Raw genomic sequence first — 24562 nt, 5'->3', positions numbered from 1 at the left:
GCTATTGCTTGTCGGATCGTTTTCGTGTATACCTCTCCAGCTTCTTGAAAGGACGTTTCCTGCAAGTGTCCGTCGATAGATTTCTCTCGAAAACGTTCACCATCACTGCTGAGTGTTCCTCAGGGATCCATATTGTATCCAACCTTCTTTTTATTATATATCACCGACACTTATTGGAAGAAAACACGAATCCAATATCATGCTTTGCTGACTACAGCACACTCGTCTAAGTTTGTTGGGGGTTAAAATGGACACCAATACGTCTTGGCACAATTATTTCGCTGGAATTGCAAAGCTTGTAACACTGTCCCGAATCAGAAAACTGTACACACCTCACCAACTTTTAATGCTTCATAAAGCTCAGATCAGACCTTCTTTGGAATATTGTCCTCATGTATGGAGCTTCGCCCCTAAGCATACTCTGAAGCTGCTGGATTCCATCCAGAAAAGAGCCAACCGCCTGATGGGATACGCGAACATCACTTACAACCTTGATAGTCTGGAACATCGAAGAAAGATTTGAGATTTATTTCTTCTATAGATAATTTCAAAGGAAGTGTTCAAGTGACTTGGCACATTTGATTCCATCAACAACGGTACATATCAGAAATTCGCGACGGACTGTAGCTGCTCATCTTTTTGAGGTTCAACCTCTTCACCTCGAACTTCACTGTTTAGGAACTCTTTCATTTGGAAAACTGCATTTATCTGGAATAAACTTCCTGAAAACGTTTTTCCAAATGGATTTAATCTCCAGCTATCCAAATCCAATATGAATCGCAACTTTCGCACAGGCACCACTTTTAGAGCACCTTAAGATTTTTCCTGTAGTGCTTGTATTTGGTTCTTAGAAAAAAATTCAGTCTTCTTCGTGGCATTAACCTGGCAAGTATATATCTATCTCAGTTACGAGTCAACAGACTTATTTTTATTCCTGTTATACTGTCGGTACATTGGATTTTTCCTCCTGCTTTTGCCAGATGGAGGAGTTACTAGTTAATAAATCTTCCTCTAAGACGAAGGTTTCATACATGCACGTTTGAAGTTAGTCGAGTCTCAGGCACAATGCTGTGTGAGTCGGATCTTTCTTGTTCTGACGAGGAGTTATACCCCAAAACAGCTCATAAGGTGCTCTAGTAGATTGATTTCAGCGCGGTTCTGCTGCTGGATAAACACGAAGCATCTGCAAGACTACCCTCTGAGAGGTAACTTGCATGAATATCTGTCAGATATAATTCAATATCCACCGTGGTATTAGCCAGGAAAGTAGTGTCGACAGGCATTTACCAGATTCTACTGTGTGGAAATGTTGGTGAATGTTTCGAAATGCTTATTTTCTTATTACAAAAACTCTTTTATTACTCGAAATGCCTCACCAAACGGACATATCTAGTGTTATGACCGGAAGGTTCATAAGACTTAATACTATATGTTCTCAATCGGCAAAATTTCTGTGAAAAGAATTCAAAATAATTTTTGCTTATTGAGAATTGAACTTTTTATATGAATAGTGTCCAAACACGTTTTATTTCAGCTTTCATACTGATATATTAGAGGAAAATGAATGAAATAACATTTTCTTTTATTTCAGAATCTCAAGAACCAAATCATGACAACGAATTTATGGGTTGAACAGGTACCTGAGTAGCAAGCACCTTTTAGGTAGTCTAAAAGCACATGCCTCCTTCTTTTCCATAAGCACTTTATCGCTGTTTCATTTAATGTCAAACCTTGGCACATATTCTGCATGATTTTTGGTGCTTGCATGTGTTTTTTGTTTGCCACTGTCTTCGAAATCGATCTTGAAGTTGATAATGAAGAAAATTGATTAGTGGCACAATTAGCGTGTCTGGAAGCTTCATTATAATAAACTTTTTCTATGGATTGCCAATTGATAATATCTATGAAAAATACTAGATGAGATTCATCTGGACATTTAATTTATAATATACTAAAAAATATTATCTCTGATGACTAAACAACGGCTTATTGTACAAAACATTTTCATTAACTCAAGAGCGGAAATAAGTGACAGTTAAAATATTCTATTCATTTGTTCAGTAAATTGTTTCCGTCACACAAACTGATGAAATTTCATCACTCATTCTGAATATAATCTTCATTTCTGTGTGGACTACTCCATCGGCCGATATTTTTTTTCGATTATTTATAATAGGATTGAAGTGATGTTCAAAAATAATGGTGATTGATGAAAGTTACAAGTGTTGTCGCTCAAAATCGCAGTGAAATCGCAGTTTGTCTGAGTGAATACTGTCGTGTCCGATCATGAAACAGTATATTATTAAAGAGTTGTGTCGCTTTTTCACTCGTTTCTTGATTTAGAGCAAGTAAGTAGTTCCTGGGCCCAATTGGAATGACTGAAATATTGATCCCCTTTTCAACACTCGTCACTGCAGACCGACTTAGTTACACTGAGAGAGGAGACACTTCAAGTATTACTAATAAAACAAGTAATACAGTTTACTTGAGAGATTTGAGAGGGTTTGCATCCAAAATGTGGAAATATATAGGGGAATTAAAAATTGATATCGAATTTAAAACAGTTATCTGAAATGTTCTACACTTTCCAATGGTTTCTTCAATAGGAAAAGTAACAAACTACAGGGTCTTGCCCTAGGGTTTGATGCAACTTCCGATTGAAATCCTATATCCAGAATCCATCAAGGAAACCCGAGGCTTTTGTTTTACAGTCCTCGAACTAGACTCCTCTGATTCTTGAGATCCTGGATTACCGCAGTTTACAGCAGTAGCCACCTCAGATCTTTTTTACAGTGCATCCAGACACGTCCAAGATGATTTCCTCGTTGTGTCTAATTTATTCAATTTATTCCTGTTCTTATGCAGTAACTTATGTTTATGATTTAAGGGGTTCTTATACTTTTACTGGTTCTTCTGCTTTTATTGTTCTTAGGCTTTTACTGGTTCTTATGCTTTTACTGTTCTTATGCTTTTACTGGTTCATATGCTTTAACTGTTCTTGTGCTTTTACTGTTCTTAGTATTTTACTGGTTCATATGCTTTTACCGTTCTTATGCTTTTACTGGTTCATATGCTTCAACTGTTCTTATGCTTTTACTTTTCTTTTACTGGTTCATATGCTTTCACTGTTCTTATGCTTTAACCTGACAGAACTACACTGGAATTCATCCTAATGGATGATTCTCAAAATTTCTATTCAAATCACCACTACTGCTCTTTACGTGAAGCCAGGAACAGAAAATAACCTTTCAAAATAGGTTTTAGTTCAAAACCGAGGAAATGTTATCACCTGTTCCATCAGTCCCTTCAAACATACACACAAAGGGGGTCCGCCGATTCTGAGTATACCATTACTAAAAGTCTCTTATTGTGCCTTACTTCTCACTCTACGTTAATCACTATGGAAAATAACTCTGAACTGAACAGCAGAAGAAGAGTTTTTGTTGACGTCTATTTGTATACCTATAGTCTATTTCAAAAGAGTGTAGAGTAATAAATCATGAAGTGTCATAAAATTTGCCTGAATTTCGTTGTCGTCCATGGGCGTAGGCAAATCTTAGGATTATTAAACTTAATAATTAAAGTAAATTAAAAATTACAGACATAGATAATAATAAAAGGCCATTTTTGGGAAGTAATTTGGTCTAAAACTAAGTACCTACATGTATTTAGGTAAGTAAAATTTCTTAAAAAAAGATTAAGATTAATTTTAGTGGTTCTTGTAAACTTATTTAATATGCAATTTGGGTTCATATACTTGAGCATCATTTCTCAAAAAAGGGTTAACACTTAGTTCCGAGGTGCCATGTCATTATAATAATCCCTTTTTGACCCTGCCCACCAATCATGCAATACCTATTAAACCCAGGTAATTAAGAAAAAGGGTTTAAATATATTGTAATGGTGTCCTAAACATTCGAGTTATAATAGTAATTGTTACTACACCAATTAAACGTACAGTGATATTGTGATATAGAAATAGTGAAAAAGTTATGAAATGGGGACATTTACTCCAAAGAAAAGAAGTGTAAAAAATTCTCCGCTATCTGTTTGCGAAAAAGTTATAATTTTAAATGTATATGATTGCATAAAACACGATCACCCTAGTTTGTCTGTGCAAGAAAGTGTTGAGCGATGTGCCCGAATGACTAGAATTGGACAGTCCACGATTTTTAAATTATTGCGAGAAAGAAAGATATCAGGCCAGGTAAGTCCATGCAAGAGAAAATCAGGAGGACCAATAAAAATCTTAGATGAAGACACCAAATGTGACATTCGAAGAAAAGTTCATTCGTTTTATTTTAAAAAGGAAATACCCACTCTTGAAAAAATATTTATCGAGATAAGCCAAGATAACGATATTCCTTTGATATCCAGAAAACTTTTATGGAAAACTTTAAAAAGTATGAATTTTGCCTGGGAAAAGCACAATCGAAAGGCACTATTACTGGAAAGTGATGAAATTGTTTGCTGGAGACGAAAATATTTGACAACTATAAAGCAGTACCGCAGAGAGCAAAAGAACATTTTTTATCTTGATGAGACGTGGATAAACGAAGGTTATATAGTCAAAAAAATGTGACAAGATAAAAATATAACAAGTTCTCGCCAAGCTTTCATAGAAGGCCTTTCGACGGGTATTAAAGTGCCTTCGGGAAAAGGGAAGAGGCTTATAATTGCTCACATTGGAAGCGAAGACGGATTTTTAAAAGAAGGTTTGTTGAGCTTTGAGTCGTGCCGGACGGGAGATTATCATGAGGACATGAATTCGGATGTCTTCGAAGACTACTTCGGGGAAATGTTAAAATTTCTTTCAGCTGATTCGGTCGTGGTTATGGATAATGCAAGCTACCATTCAAGGCGCTTAGAGAAGGTACCAACTTCAGCTTGGAGAAAGCAAGAAATTATTAACTGGCTGTCAAATAAAGGTATTCAGTTTGAGACGAATTCAGTAAAGAAGGAACTACTAGCCATAGTAAAACAACATAAATCTCGCTTCATGAAATATGCCGTAGAAGATGTAGCAGAAAAGTATAAAGTAACTGTGCTGCGCCTATCGCCATATCATTGCGAATTAAATCCTATAGAACTTATATGGGCACAAGTTAAAGGATATGTTGCAAGGCACAATACCACATTTAAAATGAAAGATGTCAAGGTATTGTTTGATCAAGCCATTATGGAAATCACATCAGAAAACTGGCAAAAAGCAATCCAGCATGTTTTAAAAGAGGAAGATAAAATGTGGGAACTGGACAACTTGGTCGATCAGGTGGTTGACCCTATAATTATAACACCAGGGGATGATGACAGTTCTTCGGATGAAGACTATACTGATGTAGAATAATTTAATTTAATTGTAAATATACTGTAGCGGGATAAGCAATCTGGACAGAGACCAGTGTATCAGTGACAGTGACACTTTTGCTTAGGTTAGGGTTTAGAATTAAGGGTAGTCTGAATAATTATTTTCTCGGAAGGTTCTCGAAAATTGTACCTAGTAATCTCTAGAACATTCAATTAGGGTATAAATAGAGTGTTGTTAAACGTTAAGGGAAGTTCACAGTTTTAGTATTGTTCAAGTGTCAAATTGTAATAACGTATCCAGTAAAGTTCTTGTCGTTTTTGTGAATAAATTGATTTAAAGTCCCCCCACAAGTGTTTCAATACGTAAAGTTCGTTCGTGTGTGTTTGTGAGTATTTCCCGATTTCGGTTCGTATATATTTTATTGTTACATTTTATATTTTTTTAATAACACTGTTCTGCTGTATTAAATTTTTATTTCCTTTAATATAATTTTTATGAATGCATATTCTTTTGGCAATTATCCCACTAGCGCGCCTCTGGCTCAGTATTTATCCGTCGATAACAATGGACAAATCCCTTAAAACAGGGTGATACCTACCTGCTCTTTATGAAACGACATAATTTTGCAATGCGGACTAGGGAAGTGACAGAATTTATTGACGGATCACCCTGTAGCGCTTTTGAATACTTAATGAGATTTTATTACTCTACACTCTTTTGAAATAGACTATAACTGTAAAATGTAGAATAATAAAAAAAATAAACAGTATGGACTTGGAATAGGTGTCAACTTTCTGATTGCGATTTATTTGCAATACAAGTTGAAATTGACGAAAAGGGTTCATTTCTGTTCAGATTGCCACGCACACAATGTAACATGGAAAGTGGAAAAATGAAATGTTACAGAGTGTAAACTTTCACGGCTGAAGATAAGTGTGCCAAAGCGAGTTTGTCGGCCCAGTTTTGCAGGTTTCTATGCCTGACATTTCGTCTACGAATGCGGTAGACAATTATTGAAGGCGGTGAGGCACCCGACGAAGTGATCTGGTTGCCCTCAAAGCAGACACTAGACATTGGTTTGGGTCTCCAGTTTCATTATATTCAAGGTTGGCGTGGCTTATTAGTTCCTATTAGTGGAATTGAATGATCTGATATTAACCCCGGGTAGCCAAATTCCAATAATGTTATTTCCCTCTTCTCTTCAGGTGAATTTGTTTCTGTTTTTGAATGTATCGTGTTGAAACTTATCAGTGTTTTTTTTACATAATTTTAATAATTTTTTGATTCAACATTTTTGACCCTCGGGTCGAATGGTAATCTCAAAGATTTTATTTCTAATTTCTGTTCAGATTGCCACGCACACAATGTAACATGGAAAGTGGAAAAATGAAATGTTACAGAGTGTAAACTTTCACGGCTGAAGATAAGTGTGCCAAAGCGAGTTTGTGGACCCAGTTTTGCAGGTTTCTATGCCTGACATTTCGTCTACGAATGCGGTAGACAATTATTGAAGGCGGTGAGGCACCCGACGAAGTGATCTGGTTGCCCTCAAAGCAGACACTAGACATTGGTTTGGGTCTCCAGTTTCATTATATTCAAGGTTGGCGTGGCTTATTAGTTCCTATTAGTGGAATTGAATGATCTGATATTAACCGCGGGTAGCCAAATTCCAATAATGTTAATTCCCTCTTCTCTTCAGGTGAATTTGTTTCTGTTTTTGAAAGTATCGTGTTGAAACTTATCAGTGTTTTTTTTACATAATTTTAATAATTTTTTGATTTAACATTTTTGACCTTCGGGTCGAATGGTAATCTCAAAGACTTTATTTCTAATTTCTTGTTATTTTGAAATTGAAAACTTTCACGTTATTGGTATTTATTTACGATGGGTATGGCTGCAATTCAACCCTCAATAAAAGGCATATGGATACTCCTATTGTTAACTTTCTCAAGACCGTTTATTTTATTTCTTCATAGCTATATTTGTTGAGTGTAGGTTACGAGAAGTGAAATTAAAATAAAAATTGAATAATTGAATAACAGAAAATTAAAAGTTCATTTTCAAGTTACGCAGTAGTAGACCAAGTTCAGAATCTCATGTCATGGGATCTCCCAATTGCGCTTTTACCAAATCTTGATAGAATCTTGAAGTATTAATGGTCATACTTGTAAGCTTTTTGGAAGTTTCCCAATAATAAATAATAGTACTTTTGTAACAGCGCACCTGAAAAATCACATTTTATGAGATTCTGAACTTACTCTACCTTCTTCTATAGCTGATGAAAACAAAATGTATACAAACAAGTTTCAAAGTATTTATTCAACAATTAATTGCCATTAAGAAAAAACTGATACTAAAATGAACATTGATTTAAAACTAAACATTCAAATTTTTGTGGCTTCTATCAAACCTCCATTAAGTTCAATACATTTATCGTATCTCTTCCGAATATTGTTCACACTATTTCTTATCTGTTGAACTGTAATTTCGGCACAAGCTTGTCGTATCCTTTGCATGAGTTCAGTTCGATTCGTTGGTCTTGTTCTGTATACTTTTTGTGTCAGAATACCCCACAGAAAAAAGTCTAATATTGTTAGATCAGGCGATCTAGGTGGCCATTCAATTAAGTCACTACCTCGTCCTATCCAATGATTTGGAAACTGGTTATTTAGCCACTCTTTAACAATCCTCGAATTGTGCACGGAACAGCCGTCGAGCTGAAAATATAAATTTACTTGTTCCGCAAGAGGCATTTCATCTATTTCGTCCGATAATTGGTTATTTAGAAATTCCAAAAAATTTTGCCCGTTTATGTTTCCATCAAAAAAATATGGACCTATTATTCTATTTTGTACTATACCACACCAAACGTTAACTTTTTCGGAATATTGACTTTTACAATTTATGATCCAGTGCGGATTTTCCGTAGCCCAATACCCAGCATTTTGCGATGAAACTACCCCATTGGTGCTGAAAGAAGCTTCATCACTAAACATTATGCAGTTTAAAAAATTTCTTGTATTCAGGTACTCGCCTTGTGCCCACAAACAAAATTCCATACGTTTCACTTCATCACCTGCCTTTAAAGAGTGAAGAAATTTAGGTTTAAATGCTCTCATTTTGTTTTGTTTAAGACATCGTCGAATAGTCTCTCTCGGTAAGTTTAAATCCAAACTGGCGACTCGTAAACTTCTGTTTGGGTGGTTTCTAAAATAATCTAAAACAGCACCTTCGTTTAAATTTCTTCTTCGGTGATTATTTTTTAAAATATGTTTGCTGACTGCACCGGTTTCTTTAATTGTTTTGTTAATTTTACTGACGGTGCTTCTGTCAATGGGAAGTTGATTTGGATGTCTGTTATTAAATATCCTAGCTGCTTCTCTTTCACTATGATAATTGTCCCCAGAAATTCTCACAATTTCAATTCTTTCTTCTAATGATAATTGCAAAGCCATTATTAAATGCACGTAACTAACAACTATTATTTTATTTATGATTAACTGTCAAAATCACAGCCTACTGTTGATTTATTATAAAACCTTTGCATAATGAGTTCAGCTTTCTCAAATTATTGATATCTCCTCTAAAAGATTGTTTTAGCTGAGTAATGAAGATATTACAGGGAACAATTTTTGTCCTGCTCTCTGTTTTATTATTGAATAAATGATTTCCATGCTTTAAATCAATTTGATTATGGCGGAAGAATGTACTAAGTACTGCATAACTTGAAAATGAATTTTTAATTTTCTGTTATTCTAGAATACACTTCTCGTAACCTACACTCAAATGAATGATTTTAAGGGAATATTATCCACAAATCCAGTGGCGTAGTCAGATTTTTATTACAAAACGCTTGCACCACAAATCTCTCACATTACCATATTTTCAGGAGTTATAACTGTAGAACGCATTGAGCTGTTGACTTCGGATTTTCACTGTACAAATTCACTGGTGTTCTACTTGGTGATGACAGTGTTGTCAGATCTCAAATATGTCTATAATCTGAATAAAAATTACAAACAAATACTTTGTTTCCAAAATTGAAGTTGTTGTAACTTCGTTGTTAACAAATATTTTTTAATGAAAATTTGATAGTTTTGATTTATAACGACTACGAATCCAGTGGTGTAGTCAAATTTGAAAACAAAAATTGCCTAATAAACTTTTGCCGTTTTTGACAAACAAAAAAAACCATAGAGTGCCTTGGAAATGAAACTAAAATTGTGAAAGTTAGTGTCAAGATACAGTTTTTCATGCTTAATATTTCAATAAAAAAAAATTGAGATTGATTGAAAAATGCACATTCTACAGGGGTGGTTCCATTTTAAATGGGTCACACTGTATATATTATAAAACTCATATATGAAAGAGTGAATTTACGGAATGCAGACATGAATAAAAAAAACTGAATTATAAAATTGTTACACACGATAAAACTTTTTTCTTGTAACAATACAAACTCATAATAATAATTATATTATATTACAAATTGTGCGACTCCACCTAACGATACGATTAACAAATGGCTGTTATAAATTTCGCCACTAATTTCTCTTTTGGAGCTCCGATGAAAGCTTTCGCGAATGGAGAGCAAAAGACAATTACCGCAAGACGCGATGAGATCTTGGCCTACTTCTACCGGCGGTGCTTCATTCCCTGCTAAGTGCACCCCATCCATAGAAAGTAAACACCGCCCGAATACAAGGATATACGTGGAAAATTAATACATGGTAGCTCTCTCGAACACGTGCCGTTCTCAAACTGTAGGTCAGTGAGTGGTTCGCGAGTTAAGTGAGCGTTCCTGTGAAATTTAATATTGTCACGTCGTGAGACCAGAGACCATTTGGGAAGCGGAACGATCACTAATGCGATACTAGCCTTGTCGAGTTATATTCCTCTTGAAACCGGTTTTTAACGAAGGTTCTCAACTTCTGCGGCTGAGGCTGGAATTACTTTTCTTGCCCAAAACACATACCAATTCAGTAACTAGCCGTAGTGAGACAATTGGCAACACTGCCAATAGTGTCAAATGAAGAGCTAGCAAATGGGGTGTATCATTCAGTTTATTTGAATGTTTTTAACGAAATCACAAGAAGTCAGATTCATAGAGAAAAGAACAGAAATCAATGTGCTACCTGGAACGTACTCGCTAATCAACTGGGCTAAGAAATTATCATACTTTGGGCATGGAAAACACTTGATGAATTTGGTTTTCAATTTCTTTTTGCAGTTATAGAGTGATAAAATGAAACGTGTAGATGATCCCGGAACTCTTTTCAGATTCTCAATTCCGAATTTCAGTGATGAAAAAAAGTTATTCATAAATCAAATGTATTACGAATGTAATACGAGTATACCCATTTAATTGTCTGAAAATAGTGTGGAGTTGGTTATTTGGTCATTGGTTATTTCTGTATTTTCATCAGGGGCGTTTCTGAAAGTCTGAAGGTCCTGGGGTAACTAAGAAGTGGAGTCCCCTTAATTTTTTTATAAGAGTTGAATTTTCAACTTTCTGCTAAGAAAATTAAAAATGTTGAAGAAAGGGGAAGCTGGTGAAAATCGACGCGTTCAATAGATAGTGTCGTTTGAAAAAGTCCATCCAAGTGATTTCGTCAAATATTTTTCAAAATTTTGAACTCGAAGAAGCGAGAAGTTGTGAGGATGACCTGCAGTGTCAACCTTTTTTTTTACTTATTTTGTTTCTCTTTAACTCATGGGTACAAATTAAATATCAAAACAAGTTAAAGTTGCTGATCCGCCGAAATTAGAATATTTTTTTCAACTTTTTTGTGAGGGCCTCTCTCAGTGGAGGTCCCGGGGCAGTAGCTTTGTCGCCCTTCCTTAAATTAGGCCCTGATTTTCATGGTATAGTGGTAGTTGTTCCGTATATGTTTCAAGATAAAGTCGTGAAAAAAATTAAATGCCTCATTTTCTAATGGATTCTGCAACTGGTTCGAGTTTGACATTTTTCTGACCATACTTTGATTGATTTTGCAATTATCAGTTATACACAAAATGTCAAAGCCACATTTCTGAACTTCGTCGATAACATTAATGAAAACCATTTCATTTCCAGAATAATATCATTGACAGACACTAATTTTTACAATTTTATGATAGTCTCCCGAGGCTGAAGGGATCATTAAAGTTATAATGGTTTTTGTAACATCATTCACATTAGATTAGTTCTCAATTAAATGTTTAGCTCTATAAATAAGAATTTAATCCAACTGATCAGTGAAATATACCCAGACAAATTTGGAAGATTCCAGGTACTGCTCTTTTCACTAGCTTTGGGGCGCTTTTAATATATTCATTTGGAAAATCCTATGGTTTCACTATATTTAATGGCACCATCACGAAATTATACACACAACACCAAATCAAAAGACGAAGTCCAATTTACTAGATATTGCAGACACCCATTTCTTTTTCATTTCTTCATCTTTGGGAAATGAAAAGCTGTGCATACCTGTTCTTAGATGTGTAATTTGATTTACAATCGGTAACAGCGAGTCATATTCGTTTATTGAACTTAATTTTTTTAAATATCACATATTTCGCTAATACAGTAGCTTCTTTGTAGTGAATTACGTACTAAAAGTTCATTCTTACTCTTATATTTGTATACCACACGTAATCACAATTGAAACTACCTACTACTACCTACTATGTATGCCGCAACGAATTAGTCCACGTGGACTGAAGAATTGGCGGTTCGTATTGGATAATTTTTACTAACCGAGTTTTATGATTGGGTGAAGAATCATAAAATTAAATTTAAAGTCATGTTACGGTCACCAACAGAATGTAGCAATGAGTACCGCCGTTGTGTCGTCAATGTTCAGTTCAGGAACTGATCGCGATTTGAGTGTTGAAATTCAATATTGGTGAAGTTATAATTACTTAAAATTTTTGGTATTTGTTTAAAATGTGGCGTCCTTGGACAAGTACCAATAGTAATAACGAGTGTGATAACAACGCAGACTTTTTCCTGTGTAGTGATTCCAATAGCGATGGTGAACAATGCGAAAAAGAGATACCAGTGAATAAGATTCGGATGCGTTTGAATATTGAAACATGTTTGAGTATGTTTCAATTTATATAAGAATCTACATCTCAAGTTTTGTTTCGAGGGAAACAAACTATTACAAGCAACCAGGGTCGTCGCCATGGGGGGGGAGCCTCCCCCCTTGCTTTTTCGACTTGAGAAAGAATTGGGAAATTTTGGGCCATGAAGATAGAAAAAAAAATTGTAAAAAAAAGAATAAAAATTAAAAAAATAAAAATGAGAGAAAAGAAAAGGAGAGGTAATAAGAAAAGGGAAAGAACCAGGAGAAGGTTGGGATTTCCCAACATGTGTAACTTGTAGAGAATTCTGAGTTGTTTGAAATCTTCAAGAAAGTTTAATTTCTTCTAAGTAAAAAAACAGTCCTGAACAGTCCACAAATTTTGAAGTGACAATTTTGCAAAATTCCCAACTTTTCGCTGTTTGTCGACTTGGAAAGGTTGGGAAATTTTGGGCAGTGAAAATAGAAAAGATAATAGTAGAAAACAATAAGCACAATATTATTATTTAAGTGCTGTTTCCTTTCATTTGTATTGAATATTCCTCTATACATGGTGGATATGGTGGAAGACCAAGAGCCTTGGTCCAAAATAGAATAATTACCATCATTATTTCTATAATCACAAAAATTTATTTTTGTTTGTGCATACCCTAACGGGTATAAGCATTCAACCAATCTTTGGATAGCTAAGTAAGAAAATTAATATATTATAGTAGTAACTAATCCCTCGGCTTTCATTTCTTCGCAAGTTGGGAAATTTTGCTAGTGGGGTTGGGGAAATTTGGATTCCCTCCTTCCCCTTGTTTTTCTTTTCGCTTCGGCCCTGCAAGCAACATTAGATTTGACCGAAATTCCTTTCTCAAATGTACGTAAAATAGTCAAAAACAAACCTTATGAAAGCAAGACGCGATTTGATGCGGGATTACCAAAACCTTCAGATGTTCATCTAATAAAATCATTAAAAAAAAGTATACCACTGTTACAAAAGCAATGAGATTCCTATAATTGAAGTCATAATGAAGAAATTGAATACTTCCGGCCATAACGTGAGCTGCTGTGACAAAACTCTTCAGAATTGGATAAAGAAACTAGGATTTAGATTTAAAATAATAAACAAACGTCAAGCAGTTATGGAAAGCAGAAGAATAGTGGAATTACGTAACAAATATTTAGAACAAATAACTAAATGTAGACAAGAACAACGGTAAATTTTCTATTTGGACGCAACTTGGTATGACACTTACGACACAGTTACGAAAGGGTGGACTGATGTTTCGAGAATGTGTACGCCTAACATACCTGCAAACAAAAGATCGCGACTAATCATTGTGCATTGCGAAGGAAGTAAAGGATGGGTTCCGAATTCTTTGAAATTATATGGAAAAAAACTTAAGGACTGCAATATTGACTATCATAAGAACATGGAAGCTAATATTTTTGAGGAATGGTTTGAAAACACTAACTATTTTATTAAAGGGGAACTGCTGGAAGGTAGGGGGCACTATATCTTTCAGTTGAACTATATTCATTGAATCAAATTACTTTAAACATCTATAACTTTTTATACCTAAAGTACATCTTCAACTATGATTACCTAAAGCATAATATATCAATTCTACATCAATAATAATACTTCATCCGTTTTCTAAGGAAACAATAGTGGTGACCTATTCCAATCTAGTCGGTCATTCATAAGAATGTTTGAATTTTTAAATTTATTAATTTCCATTGCTTCCAAATGATTTAGCTTATTTTGATAGCTCATATGATGTTCCTGGACACGATTCCTAAATGATCTCCCAGTTTTACCAATATATACTTCAGGACACGTTCCACACTTCAATTTATATACTCCTGATCTCTCGAATTTGGATATTTTGTCTTTATTATTTTCACCTAACTTTACCAACTTATTACCTGTATAAAAAAATAATTCATCACTTTACACTTCAAATTATTGCTGTTTTTGAAGAACTTCACCACTGAAATCTCATATTTGGTTAAAAAATACTTGGATTGGTTTACTGCTTCCCCATCATTAAACAAAAAATGTGGGAACTTCCAAAGAAAGGAAGAAAAAATAACTACAATGAAAACTCTCTACAAAGATTTTTGTGTGACGCTGGGACAGTAGAAATCCACAAAACTCTTTTCCCCTAAAAGATATTTAATCAGAATAAATTCACTTTTCGAATAAATAGTCCAACAGGGTCAAGTCTGGCGATCTTGCTGGCCATTCAGTAGCTGCTCGTCTGTCAATACAAATGTTTCATTAAGATATTTCCGAACTGAACTTCCATAGTGGAGGCGCACAGTCTTGTTGTAACCAAATTCTGCAATCGTGTCTGGATCAAGATTTTCTGAACTAGAAAATAATAAACTAAGAAATCATTCGTCTCGAAAAATATTCAGCAACCAGCATTCCGTTGACTCACGAATTTGAATGACCCACTAACGGCAATGCAATTTTGTTTAAAAGAGGTACCAATCAAAGTGATTTTTGCATCGTTAGAAAAACGATATTTCTAATTAAACATGGACTTGAATAGGAGACTTCGTCATTGTTTGGCTGAAATTAATGCTCATGAAGAAATCGGGAAACTGTTTATATCGACCTTTCCCAAATATATTTTGGTGGCATTTTTTTGCAATTCATCACATGTTCCAATGCTTCCAACTCCGATCCTGCATTTTAAATAAGACAAGGCTGGGTCCGCAGTCCTTTCCGTCGGAAGTATTGATGACTTCTCCTCATTACTTTTCAACGTCGGCATAGCTCATCGATCACATCGGTGATCCAAGTCAGAAGAAAAACTGCGAAAGTGCTCTGGATGTTCGAGAAATAATTAATGAGGAGGTCTTTGATGTAACAGAAGTGGATTAGATTTATAGTAAGCGTTCTTTCTAAATTGCGGTGTGGAGACGCGAACTTTGAGAATTTCAACTGAAACTAAAGATTGATTGGTGCTTCCTGTGATATTCAGAAGGAAAAAGTGGATAAGTTTGGGAATCCAACAGAAGTGAAATGCTGGTGATGGCAACTCATTTGCTAAAAGAGTCATTATTAACTCCAATATATACTTACTTTTTAGTGTATCCTAAAAATAAGTGTAGAAGTTCAACTATTGGTGCTTGTTCACGGGACAAAATAGGTCATATTGTCGTCTGATTTTCAAGAAAATTCTACACATATGAGTCGTTACATCATATTAACAGAAGTGAATACAGGTGTGGGTGTGCAAAAATAATTGTTTTTGCTTCAAGGCTACCTCAGTAAAATGAATGTTATTGACTCAATAGTTTGTTTAAAATGAATTAAATTGAACCCCAAATTGCTGATTTGAAAGACAATGATGATATCAAAGTAGAAATTATTATTTTATACAACGTTCAAGTGTCTCCACGATCGGGTTCGAATAATACAAATTGACGATTCGTGTTTCCGAATGCAAACAAATAATTTGCAGTTAACAAAAATATAAGGTTCAGCTGAAGCTTTCACCGCCTGTTGTCCTAGGTCACTATCACTGTGTTATCTGCAGATGGTATCTGCAAACTTTTTGCATAAATCTTGCCATCTTCATTTTAAATGATGAATAACTAAAATAACAACTTGAAACATTCCTCGCATTACTGGAATTTTCTGAGAGAGTAATTTGTGAAAATTTAAATGTTCACGAGTAGATCGCTATTCTTGAGTTTCAGGGAGTATGAATGACAAAAGATGGAGCGTAGTTTCGCAATACGGTATTCGTGAACGAAGTCTATCACAAACTGAGAGAATTGAACTACTTCTACTGGCGTGGGTGAAGTTGAAGCCAGGTTAGGCGGTAGCCGGTTGGGTTGACGTAGCTCATACCTATTCACACTCGACCAAATAAACCCAGCTTCTTAAGGAAGGCGATTAGTTTTTATGGTGAGTGGTCTTTCAGGTCAGATGGTAAGAGTACGGCTATGCCAAACTCTAAAATCCTGATTCGTTTCCTGGATCCCCCACCAAACCTTTCTTTCAGATTCAGTTATTGGATCAGGAGTTGGAGAGTTGAGAAACTCTCGCTTCTGATCTAAAATTACAGGTCAGTTGGAGTCATAAGCTCGAGATCCATCTCCTCTGTAGACTCAGCATCAGACAGAATATTTAAGTTTACTCTGTCCCTTAAAGTCCCACGAGTAGCTAGGAAAAAAAGGTCAATCACGGCAGAGCCCTGCATTACCGTGACAAGACGATGCTACGACGAGGAAGCACCCGGTATTTCGAAGGTTCTGTAGAGACAGCTGATAGGCTCAGTGTCATTCATCCTCTTGGTACGGATACACACACCTTAGGATTAAGCCGTAATTGGGATGCCATTCAGTTAGGAAATAACAGAACCACAAGTGATTCTGTTATTCCCGTATCCAGCGGGGCTACGTGGAAGCAGGCATCCGATGGCCGGTTTGCTCAACCCCCACATCCCAAACCAATGCACTTGCCAAAACCAGCATGCACACTGGTTCAGGCAGTGAAAGATGAACAAGGACAGCCAACACATGTAATGAATTACACGTTGAAAAGTAAGACTTCGTTAGTTCTTAGCTCGCACAAGTTCCGACTTTTGAGAGTTGTCGTTCGTAGGGGAGCGACAGTTGGTTAACGGAAAAACAGATTTTGAAACAGATTTGAAACATAAAATGAAATCATAGCCTGAAAATTCTGGATTGTCAATGTTTTGTGTACTTATAGGATTGTATCAATTTGTGTCTTATTTTTCTACAATATTATATTAAAATATTTAAAAAAATATAAATGTAGAGGTGCAGAGTTACGCTTGATCCGTAAATACTTTCCAGATGGCAGATGTTAGAACCTCAGTTGTTATAATAACGGTTGTTATATGCTCGTGTAATGATGGTCAAATATATAAACTGTTTCCTTCCACTTTCCATATTCCCCAAGACGAAATCTTAAGGACTTTACACATATCGCCAACACCTGATCTTTCAATTCTGATGAAGGGCTGATTACATTAGAATCGATGGAAAGCCGATTATTCCAGTTTTCTCAACCCCTATAAGTCGAGCATGTAAGCCAGGATAATTTGGTATTGAGGAGAATTTAGGAAGCGTGTGTCGACATAATTACGTAATATTTACGCTTTGTGGGAAGTCGTACATGCCTCGAATCCTTCAACAGCGATACCCTGGAGATCATTTCAGGGTTATTTTGATTATTATCGGGCATTTGGAGTGTTTGACCGTATTTGTTCTCAGACTAATGGATGTGATGATTCAACGCGTATCGTCGAAATATTCATGAAAATGAGTGTGGCGAGTGAGTAACTGAAATAATTGTGTTGGTTTTTAGATTATGTGAATAATCAAGTAGTACGATCCAATTATTAAAAAACAATTCGTTCAGGCCAGTCTCAACTCATCTACACTCTAGGTTAATGGACTGACACCTATCAGAAAGCAACCACTTCCCTGGCTAATACCACGAAGGGCGTTTGTATGGTGAGTGGTCTTTCAGAACAGATGGTAAGAGTACGGCTCTGCCGAACTCTTAAAACACAAAGTATGTGATCTGCTGTTTCATCATTTTCCAAACAGAGGCGACACACACTGTCTTCCGAAAGTCCGAGTCTCTGCAGATGATGACCCAAATTACATTGACCTGTAAGAAGGCCTGTTAGATATCGTAGTTCATCCCTACTGCAGGCCAACAACTGTTTCGTATCAAGCTTCGAAGGGTGCATAAATGCCTTGGAGTGAGCCAATCCTTCAAGATTCTGCCAGCAGTCCATAAATCTTCTTGCCATCCAGGTGCTCAATCTTTGTTTGGCAAAGACTGAAGCGATGCCAATGACAGGTTTTGGTCCAATGAAGCTGCTTGCAGCACCCTCCTTCGCAAGGGAGTCAGCAGCCTCATTGCCTTCCAGGCCAGTATGGCCAGATATCCAGAGCAGAGACAATCTGTTAAGTCTTCCTATCGAGGAGAGTCGTTTTTGTCAATTTGCTACCAAATTAGACGTTGCTCGGTAGGAGCCAAGAGCTTCCAACGCCGATTGCCTGTCCGAGAATATTTTTAATGACTGTATGAGGTTGGATTCTTCCAATATCTCCGCACACAATTCAATTGCGTAAATTTTCGCTTGAAATACAGTCGCATAGGTTCCTAGGCAGGTTGCTATCTATGTCCTGGGTCTGCGACCGAAAACACCTGCACCAGAACCGGAAGGTGTTTTTGATCCATCTGGAAATCTAACTTATGTCGTAAATTTTCATTTATGTGTACAATTTTTCTGAACCAGACAAAAGCTAGTCTGTTCCTTCATTTGTATTTCTGTTAAAATCTGTTTTTCCGTTAACCAGCTGTCGCTCCCCTACAAACGACAACTCTCAAAAGTCAAAACTTGTGCGAGCTAAGGACTAATGACTAATGACTTTTCAACGTGTGATTTCTAAGACGGGTTGGACGGTACGAAGTGAAAATCCAACGTCCGGCCTTGCGGTTCGAACCACCAGTTCGCACAGCGGGCGATTGAAAGAGTGGAGCAAAACAGCCACCTCAACCCACCAGGATACAGTCCTACATCTGTTCTATTTTTTCTGATAATATTTTTTGGTCTAGGTGTTTTACCGTTTGTAGCGTTCACCATTGAAAATGTCTTTCAATGTTTTGTAAACAAGTTTCGGGTATAATTGAATTCCAGTTTGAATCCCCGAGATTTTTTCTAAACTGTGAATATATTATAATCCGTCGATTGGAATCTAATAGAAATGTTTTACTTTCATTCAACTACCAATGCGATGGATTCGATGTCCACAAAGTTTAAACCGATATCTTTTTTCGATTGAGAATACCCAGGGCGTAGCTAGCTGTGAAATAAAAGAGCAACAAGTTCACGACTGGGAATAACGAACTGTCACAAGCGTAGTATGTATAAATAATATGTTCATATGATGTGCGAGCTCGTATCTTCCAGTTAATGCGATGTATATTTTCGAGTTTGTAGGTTTCTGAAGAGGCCGATTTATCAAGTTGACTGGAGCACTTGGATTCAGACATTCTAGAGGTATCTATGAATGGAAATAAGGCATCGAATAAAAGTGTCTCGCTTTTTTTGAAGTAAGATACTCTACCTCGTTCTCTTCTTCACGTTTGGAGTATTGATTGACGTTGAAAATTGCGAACTTTCACCAAACAAAAAACACGTTAAGTTTGTTTAATAATAATAATATTTATTTTCCTTTTGACATCTAAAATGTATAGGAATATCATTAATAAAATACAATAAAATAAAGTGGTGACAAAACGAAACAAAATACTACAAAAACTGCAAAACAAGCACAAGTTCATATCAAAAATTTTCTTTGAAATACTCATTTAGTGAGTAAAAACATTTCTCTAATAGGAAGTCATTTAAAGCTTTTTGAAACAAAATAATGTCTTTTTGCTTTTATAATCTCAGGAAGATGGTTATATATCCTAGGTCCAATACAATTAGGAGAATTTGAAGTAATATTGAGTCTCGCATATGGAACGTGAATATCATTTTTTTGCCTTGTGTTCAATGTATGAATATTGGAATTTTTATAAAATTTGTCAATATTCATAAATATATAGACGCATACTTCAAGAATATATAAGCTTGCTAGAGGTAAAATTGTATAAGAAGGGAAAATATTTCTACATGAATAATCATAGGAAACTCCTGCGATTAGTCTCAAAATTTTCTTTTGGCCAATGAAAACATTCCGTGCATGGATAGTATTACCCCACAGACACAACCCATACCTCAGTCGTGAATTTACTTGAGCGTGATAGTAAGTTATCAACTGATTTTGTTCCATTACCTCATTCCATTGTTTCATTCTCCTCAACAATAAGTTCAGTAATTCTGGTTCACAAAACGGATTGAGATATAAAGTACTTGAATTAATATTCAACGAACTTTGAGCTATATATACCTTTGAGTTAGGCATTTGACCAATCAAATTTTTTGTTGAATTTATAAAGAAGTCATTGAAAATTGAAGCAACCTCCCCTGGGTGTTCTACTACTCTACCTTCAATATTTAATGTAACATTAGTAGATTTCTTCTGTTTATTGTTTGAATCAGAAATGAGTTGCCAACTTGCTTTTGACTTATTTTCAGAGTTAACAATTTTTTTTTGTAGTAATATTTTTTTGTTTTTTTCACTAATTTATTATGTTCTCTCTTTTTTTTTGGATATAAATAGGGATAATTTTAGCACAGTTCTTTTGTAGGACAAAAAGGTCTTTCAATTTTTGACAAGATATTTTCACTTCCTCGGTAACCCAATTCTTGGAGGGACATTTATTACTTTTATATTTGGTTTTGGGAAAATTCAAATCAAAATGATATAAAAATATAGTGTAGAAATATTCAAAACTAGCACTAAAATTTGAAATTTTGCGAAGGTCTTTAATGCGTTTTTAAAATTGCCAATATTTTGTTCGCTGCCAATGTTGTGTCTTCTCGTGTCTGAATAATTTATTTTATTTTTTGTGTTTTGGAGACAGTCAAAAAGTACAGTTCTGTGGTCAGAGTATACATTGTCTATTACACAACATGTTCCACAATTCACATCTGAAAATATTTGATCGATTGAGGTAGATGATGTGTCTGTGACACGTGTAGGCCACGCTACATTTAGAGCAAGGTTATATGACGACAAAATTAATGACAAATTGTTGAAGTTCGCATTTTTAAATCTATCAAAATTAAAATCCCCACATAAAAGGAAATTGTAATTTGGTTTATATAAAAAATCCAACACATCTGATATTTTTGTGAAGAATATGTTTTCGTCTGCTGAAGGTGACCTATAACAATTCAATATTAAAAAGTTGTTCCACCACATTTGTAGATACATGCACATATTTCAAAATGTTGCTCTAGACAAAAATCTGACAAGTCAATACTATCAATTACTAGGTCTGAACGAGCCCAAATTCCTACACCTCCAAATCGTAACGCAGATCTACAATAAGAACTGACAAGTTTGAACCCAGAAATATAAACATCATTCACAACATTATGTTTAATGCCTATTTCTACTAAGCAAATAAATTTTATATTTTCAAGTTCATTAATATCAGTCAGTAAATAACTGATTTTGTCATTATTTATAGTGTTTATATTATTCAACAGTAGATCAGGTTTAAACGTTACCGTTTGTAAGTGATGTAAGGGAGACACCTTTTTACCCAGCAAATATAGCAAAATCAACCCTCTAAACGAGATTGTCAAACCTCAAAAATTGTGACGCATGAAGATTTTACGATATATTGAAACACGTGTTGCGGTGAAACTTCGGTGAGCTTGGAAAACAGATTGGCATTTTGGCAGATATAACAGTAAATATGGAAAGTAAAAACAATAGTTTAATTCCTAGGAGAGTGCATTTATAACAGAATCATTGAATTGAAGCATTTTAGTGTTATGAGAAGTGTGGAATGTTTCATTAAATATTTATTAGAGGCAGCCTTCCATTTATGAAGTACGTTGTATTGCAATTTCTAAGCGTTTTCATAGGCACTCTAATGAAGTCAGTGAATACCCCATTTCATTATTGACATAAATCATTCAGAATATTCGTAAGAAAAAGAAATTCGAACATTTATTTCTTGAATGTTTCATGCATTTCATACGCTTCGTACAATTCAATAAATAGGGTCGGCGAAGAAGCGTTTTGTTTACTTGTGACTTCTAGTTCTGAATAAATAACCAAGATGAATAAATAGACAGGAAAACTCACGAGACTGTATTTTATTATTTATAAGCTTTTGATTACTTTCCTAACTCCAGCTTCAGGGAAGCGGTGCGCAAAAAGACTTACACAAAAGTCGGTTTCAACTTTTCTTGATTATTCTCTCTGTACACTTTTCTATCATCTGTCTGACAGTAAATTATCCAAGAGAATAATAATGCAACACTGATGTCTTTAATTCAAGTGACTGCAGAAACTAACAAATCAACCTGAAATTAATTTTGTATTGTTGTTACTTAACTCACCTAACTATACACTAATCAGACTATAATAGGCTTGCCTATAAAGTACTGGAAGAATTAGTTAACAGAAAGTAAAGATTATGGTACCTCCCACTTCGAAGATGCCGTCTGTAGGATTGATAGAAGACTCAATCTTCGAATGACAAAGATTTACGAGGTTCCCCAAGGCGATTAGTTGAAAAGTCACGCGTGGCGTTTCGAAAATTTAAATTTCATATAACACACACAACCCGCTCGAAAAGAGAATATAGATCTGTTTCCGTAATTATTATTATTTTAATATTATGGAGACGGAACTAGTTCTACGATAGAACGTCAGCTAGTCTTGTGATGAAGGACTGTATCGATGTTCTCTCTATACCAATAATAGGCATATTCAACTTAATTTTAACAACTTGTGCCTTCCCTGAGCAGTGGAGAACGGTTCGAATTTGTCCGATATTAAAAGAAGGCAACTCTAGCGATATCAGAAGCTACAGGGCAATTTCAATATTATGTAACTTTTCTAAACTCTTCAAGTGCAAAATGTTATGTACTCACATATTCAAAAAATTATTTCTACTACTCAACATGGTTTAGTAAAACAAAGATGATGTATGACAAATCTTGCATGTTTAAATCAATATCTCTGTACGCACCTGGACAAGCAAAAAAAAGTCGATGTTGTTTATTTGGACTTTCAAAAAGCTTTCGATGAAATAGACCATTATGTTCTTCTCAGCAAATTTTCAAAGTTGGGACTCTAACCAACTGCTTACTCTAATTGAGTCATATCTAGTCAACAGAACACAATTCGTCGAATATGAATCTTTCAAATCGGCTCACTACGTAGTTACATCTGGGGCACCACAAGGTTCTAATCTTCGACCACTTTTATTTTTTATTTTCATTAACGATTTGACAACCTCTTTGAATATTCCTAGCCTACTATTTGCAGACGACCTGAAACTATATTATAAAATCGACGACATTACTGACTGCCAATGTGTACAACATTAATTAGATGTAATCAAACTTTGCTGTAATAATGATCGTCTACAACTGAACGTATCCAAATGTAAAATAATATCATTTACAACAAAAAAGCGAACTTTAATGTACGATTATTCAATCAACAATACTACAATCAACCGCGTACACGAGATAAAAGATCTTGGTATAACATAAGACAGTAAACTAACATTTACAACACATATAAGGAATATGAATGCTGATGCAAATAGGATGCTTGGAGTCATTTTCAGAAATGGCAAAAGCTTCGAAAGTATTGCCACCTTAAAATTGCTATATTTTGCGTATGCCAGATCTAAGTTGGATTATGGCTTTGTTATGAAATCCAGTTCACTTCTACCAAAAAACATAAATTGAGAGCGTGCAGAGGAAGTTCCTAAAATACTTATGTCTAGAAGTTGATGGACAATACCCCACGAGAGGCATCGATCATAACTATTTGTTGACACGATTTGATATGACATCTTTGGAAAACAGGAGAGTTATCCTTAGTATAAAATTCCTGCATAAATTACTAAACAACAATATTGACAGTACGGTTCTTTTGCCTGAGATCAATTTCTTAGTACCAAGAAGTGAAGGTCGACACAATCTGAAATTCTATTGCGAAGCATCACGCACAAATATAATGCTACGTTCACCATTGAATTTTATGTGCAGTAGCTTGAATAAAATCTGTGAACATTGCGATATTCATTTCGACTCTCTCAAAGCCTTGGTATCATTTATCCTCAATCACTTTTAATAATAACATAAATAACATTTGCGTCAGTACTGCTGCATTGCATGATTTGTAACTTTTTGTGTTATATAATCAATTTTTCATTCCTCTTTTGAAATTCTACGTATACAAATATTTTATATATACTTTGTTTTAGCATTTACTTTTAAACATTTATATATTCCATTATTTTCAAAATTTATTTCATATATTATACTCTGTATAATAACATTTCCTGTAACTGGGTACTCCTGTTGGAAATAAATCGCATTTTTTTGACGTCGATCTCCGAACGGCATTCGTTCGGTCTTTCCCTGATTCTTGCTTTGCAACTGACCGGGCCAGAAAAAACTGATTAGTCCAAAAAAAAGTGAATCTATTGAAGACACACCAGAAAAATGAATATTTGAGGAATCTTTCTACATGGATTTCA

The 24562-nt window shown here is 35.1% G+C and overlaps 1 protein-coding gene across 6 annotated transcripts in view; it reads left to right on the top strand.

Annotated features, from left to right (window-relative positions):
• Positions 1-24562, top strand: part of nAChRa3 (nicotinic acetylcholine receptor alpha 3 subunit) — a 173062-nt gene that overhangs the window by 115121 nt on the left and 33379 nt on the right. For 3 of the 6 annotated variants that reach the window (XM_074178019.1, XM_074178017.1, XM_074178018.1), the window contains exon 4: positions 1592-1636. The exons of 1 other annotated variant lie outside the window; for it this stretch is intronic. In XM_074178019.1, coding sequence (XP_074034120.1) covers positions 1592-1636 — 45 coding nt within the window. 2 more of the 6 variants (XM_074178022.1, XM_074178021.1) reach the window with 2 other exon arrangements.

Source organism: Leptinotarsa decemlineata, unplaced genomic scaffold (assembly GCF_025532065.1).
Source record: "Leptinotarsa decemlineata unplaced genomic scaffold, Ldec_3_MD MMD2_tig00003335_RagTag_RagTag, whole genome shotgun sequence".
Lineage (NCBI taxonomy): Eukaryota > Metazoa > Arthropoda > Insecta > Coleoptera > Chrysomelidae > Leptinotarsa > Leptinotarsa decemlineata.
Note: the sequence above shows the minus strand (reverse complement) of the source record. Positions and strands in the feature narration are given on the sequence as shown.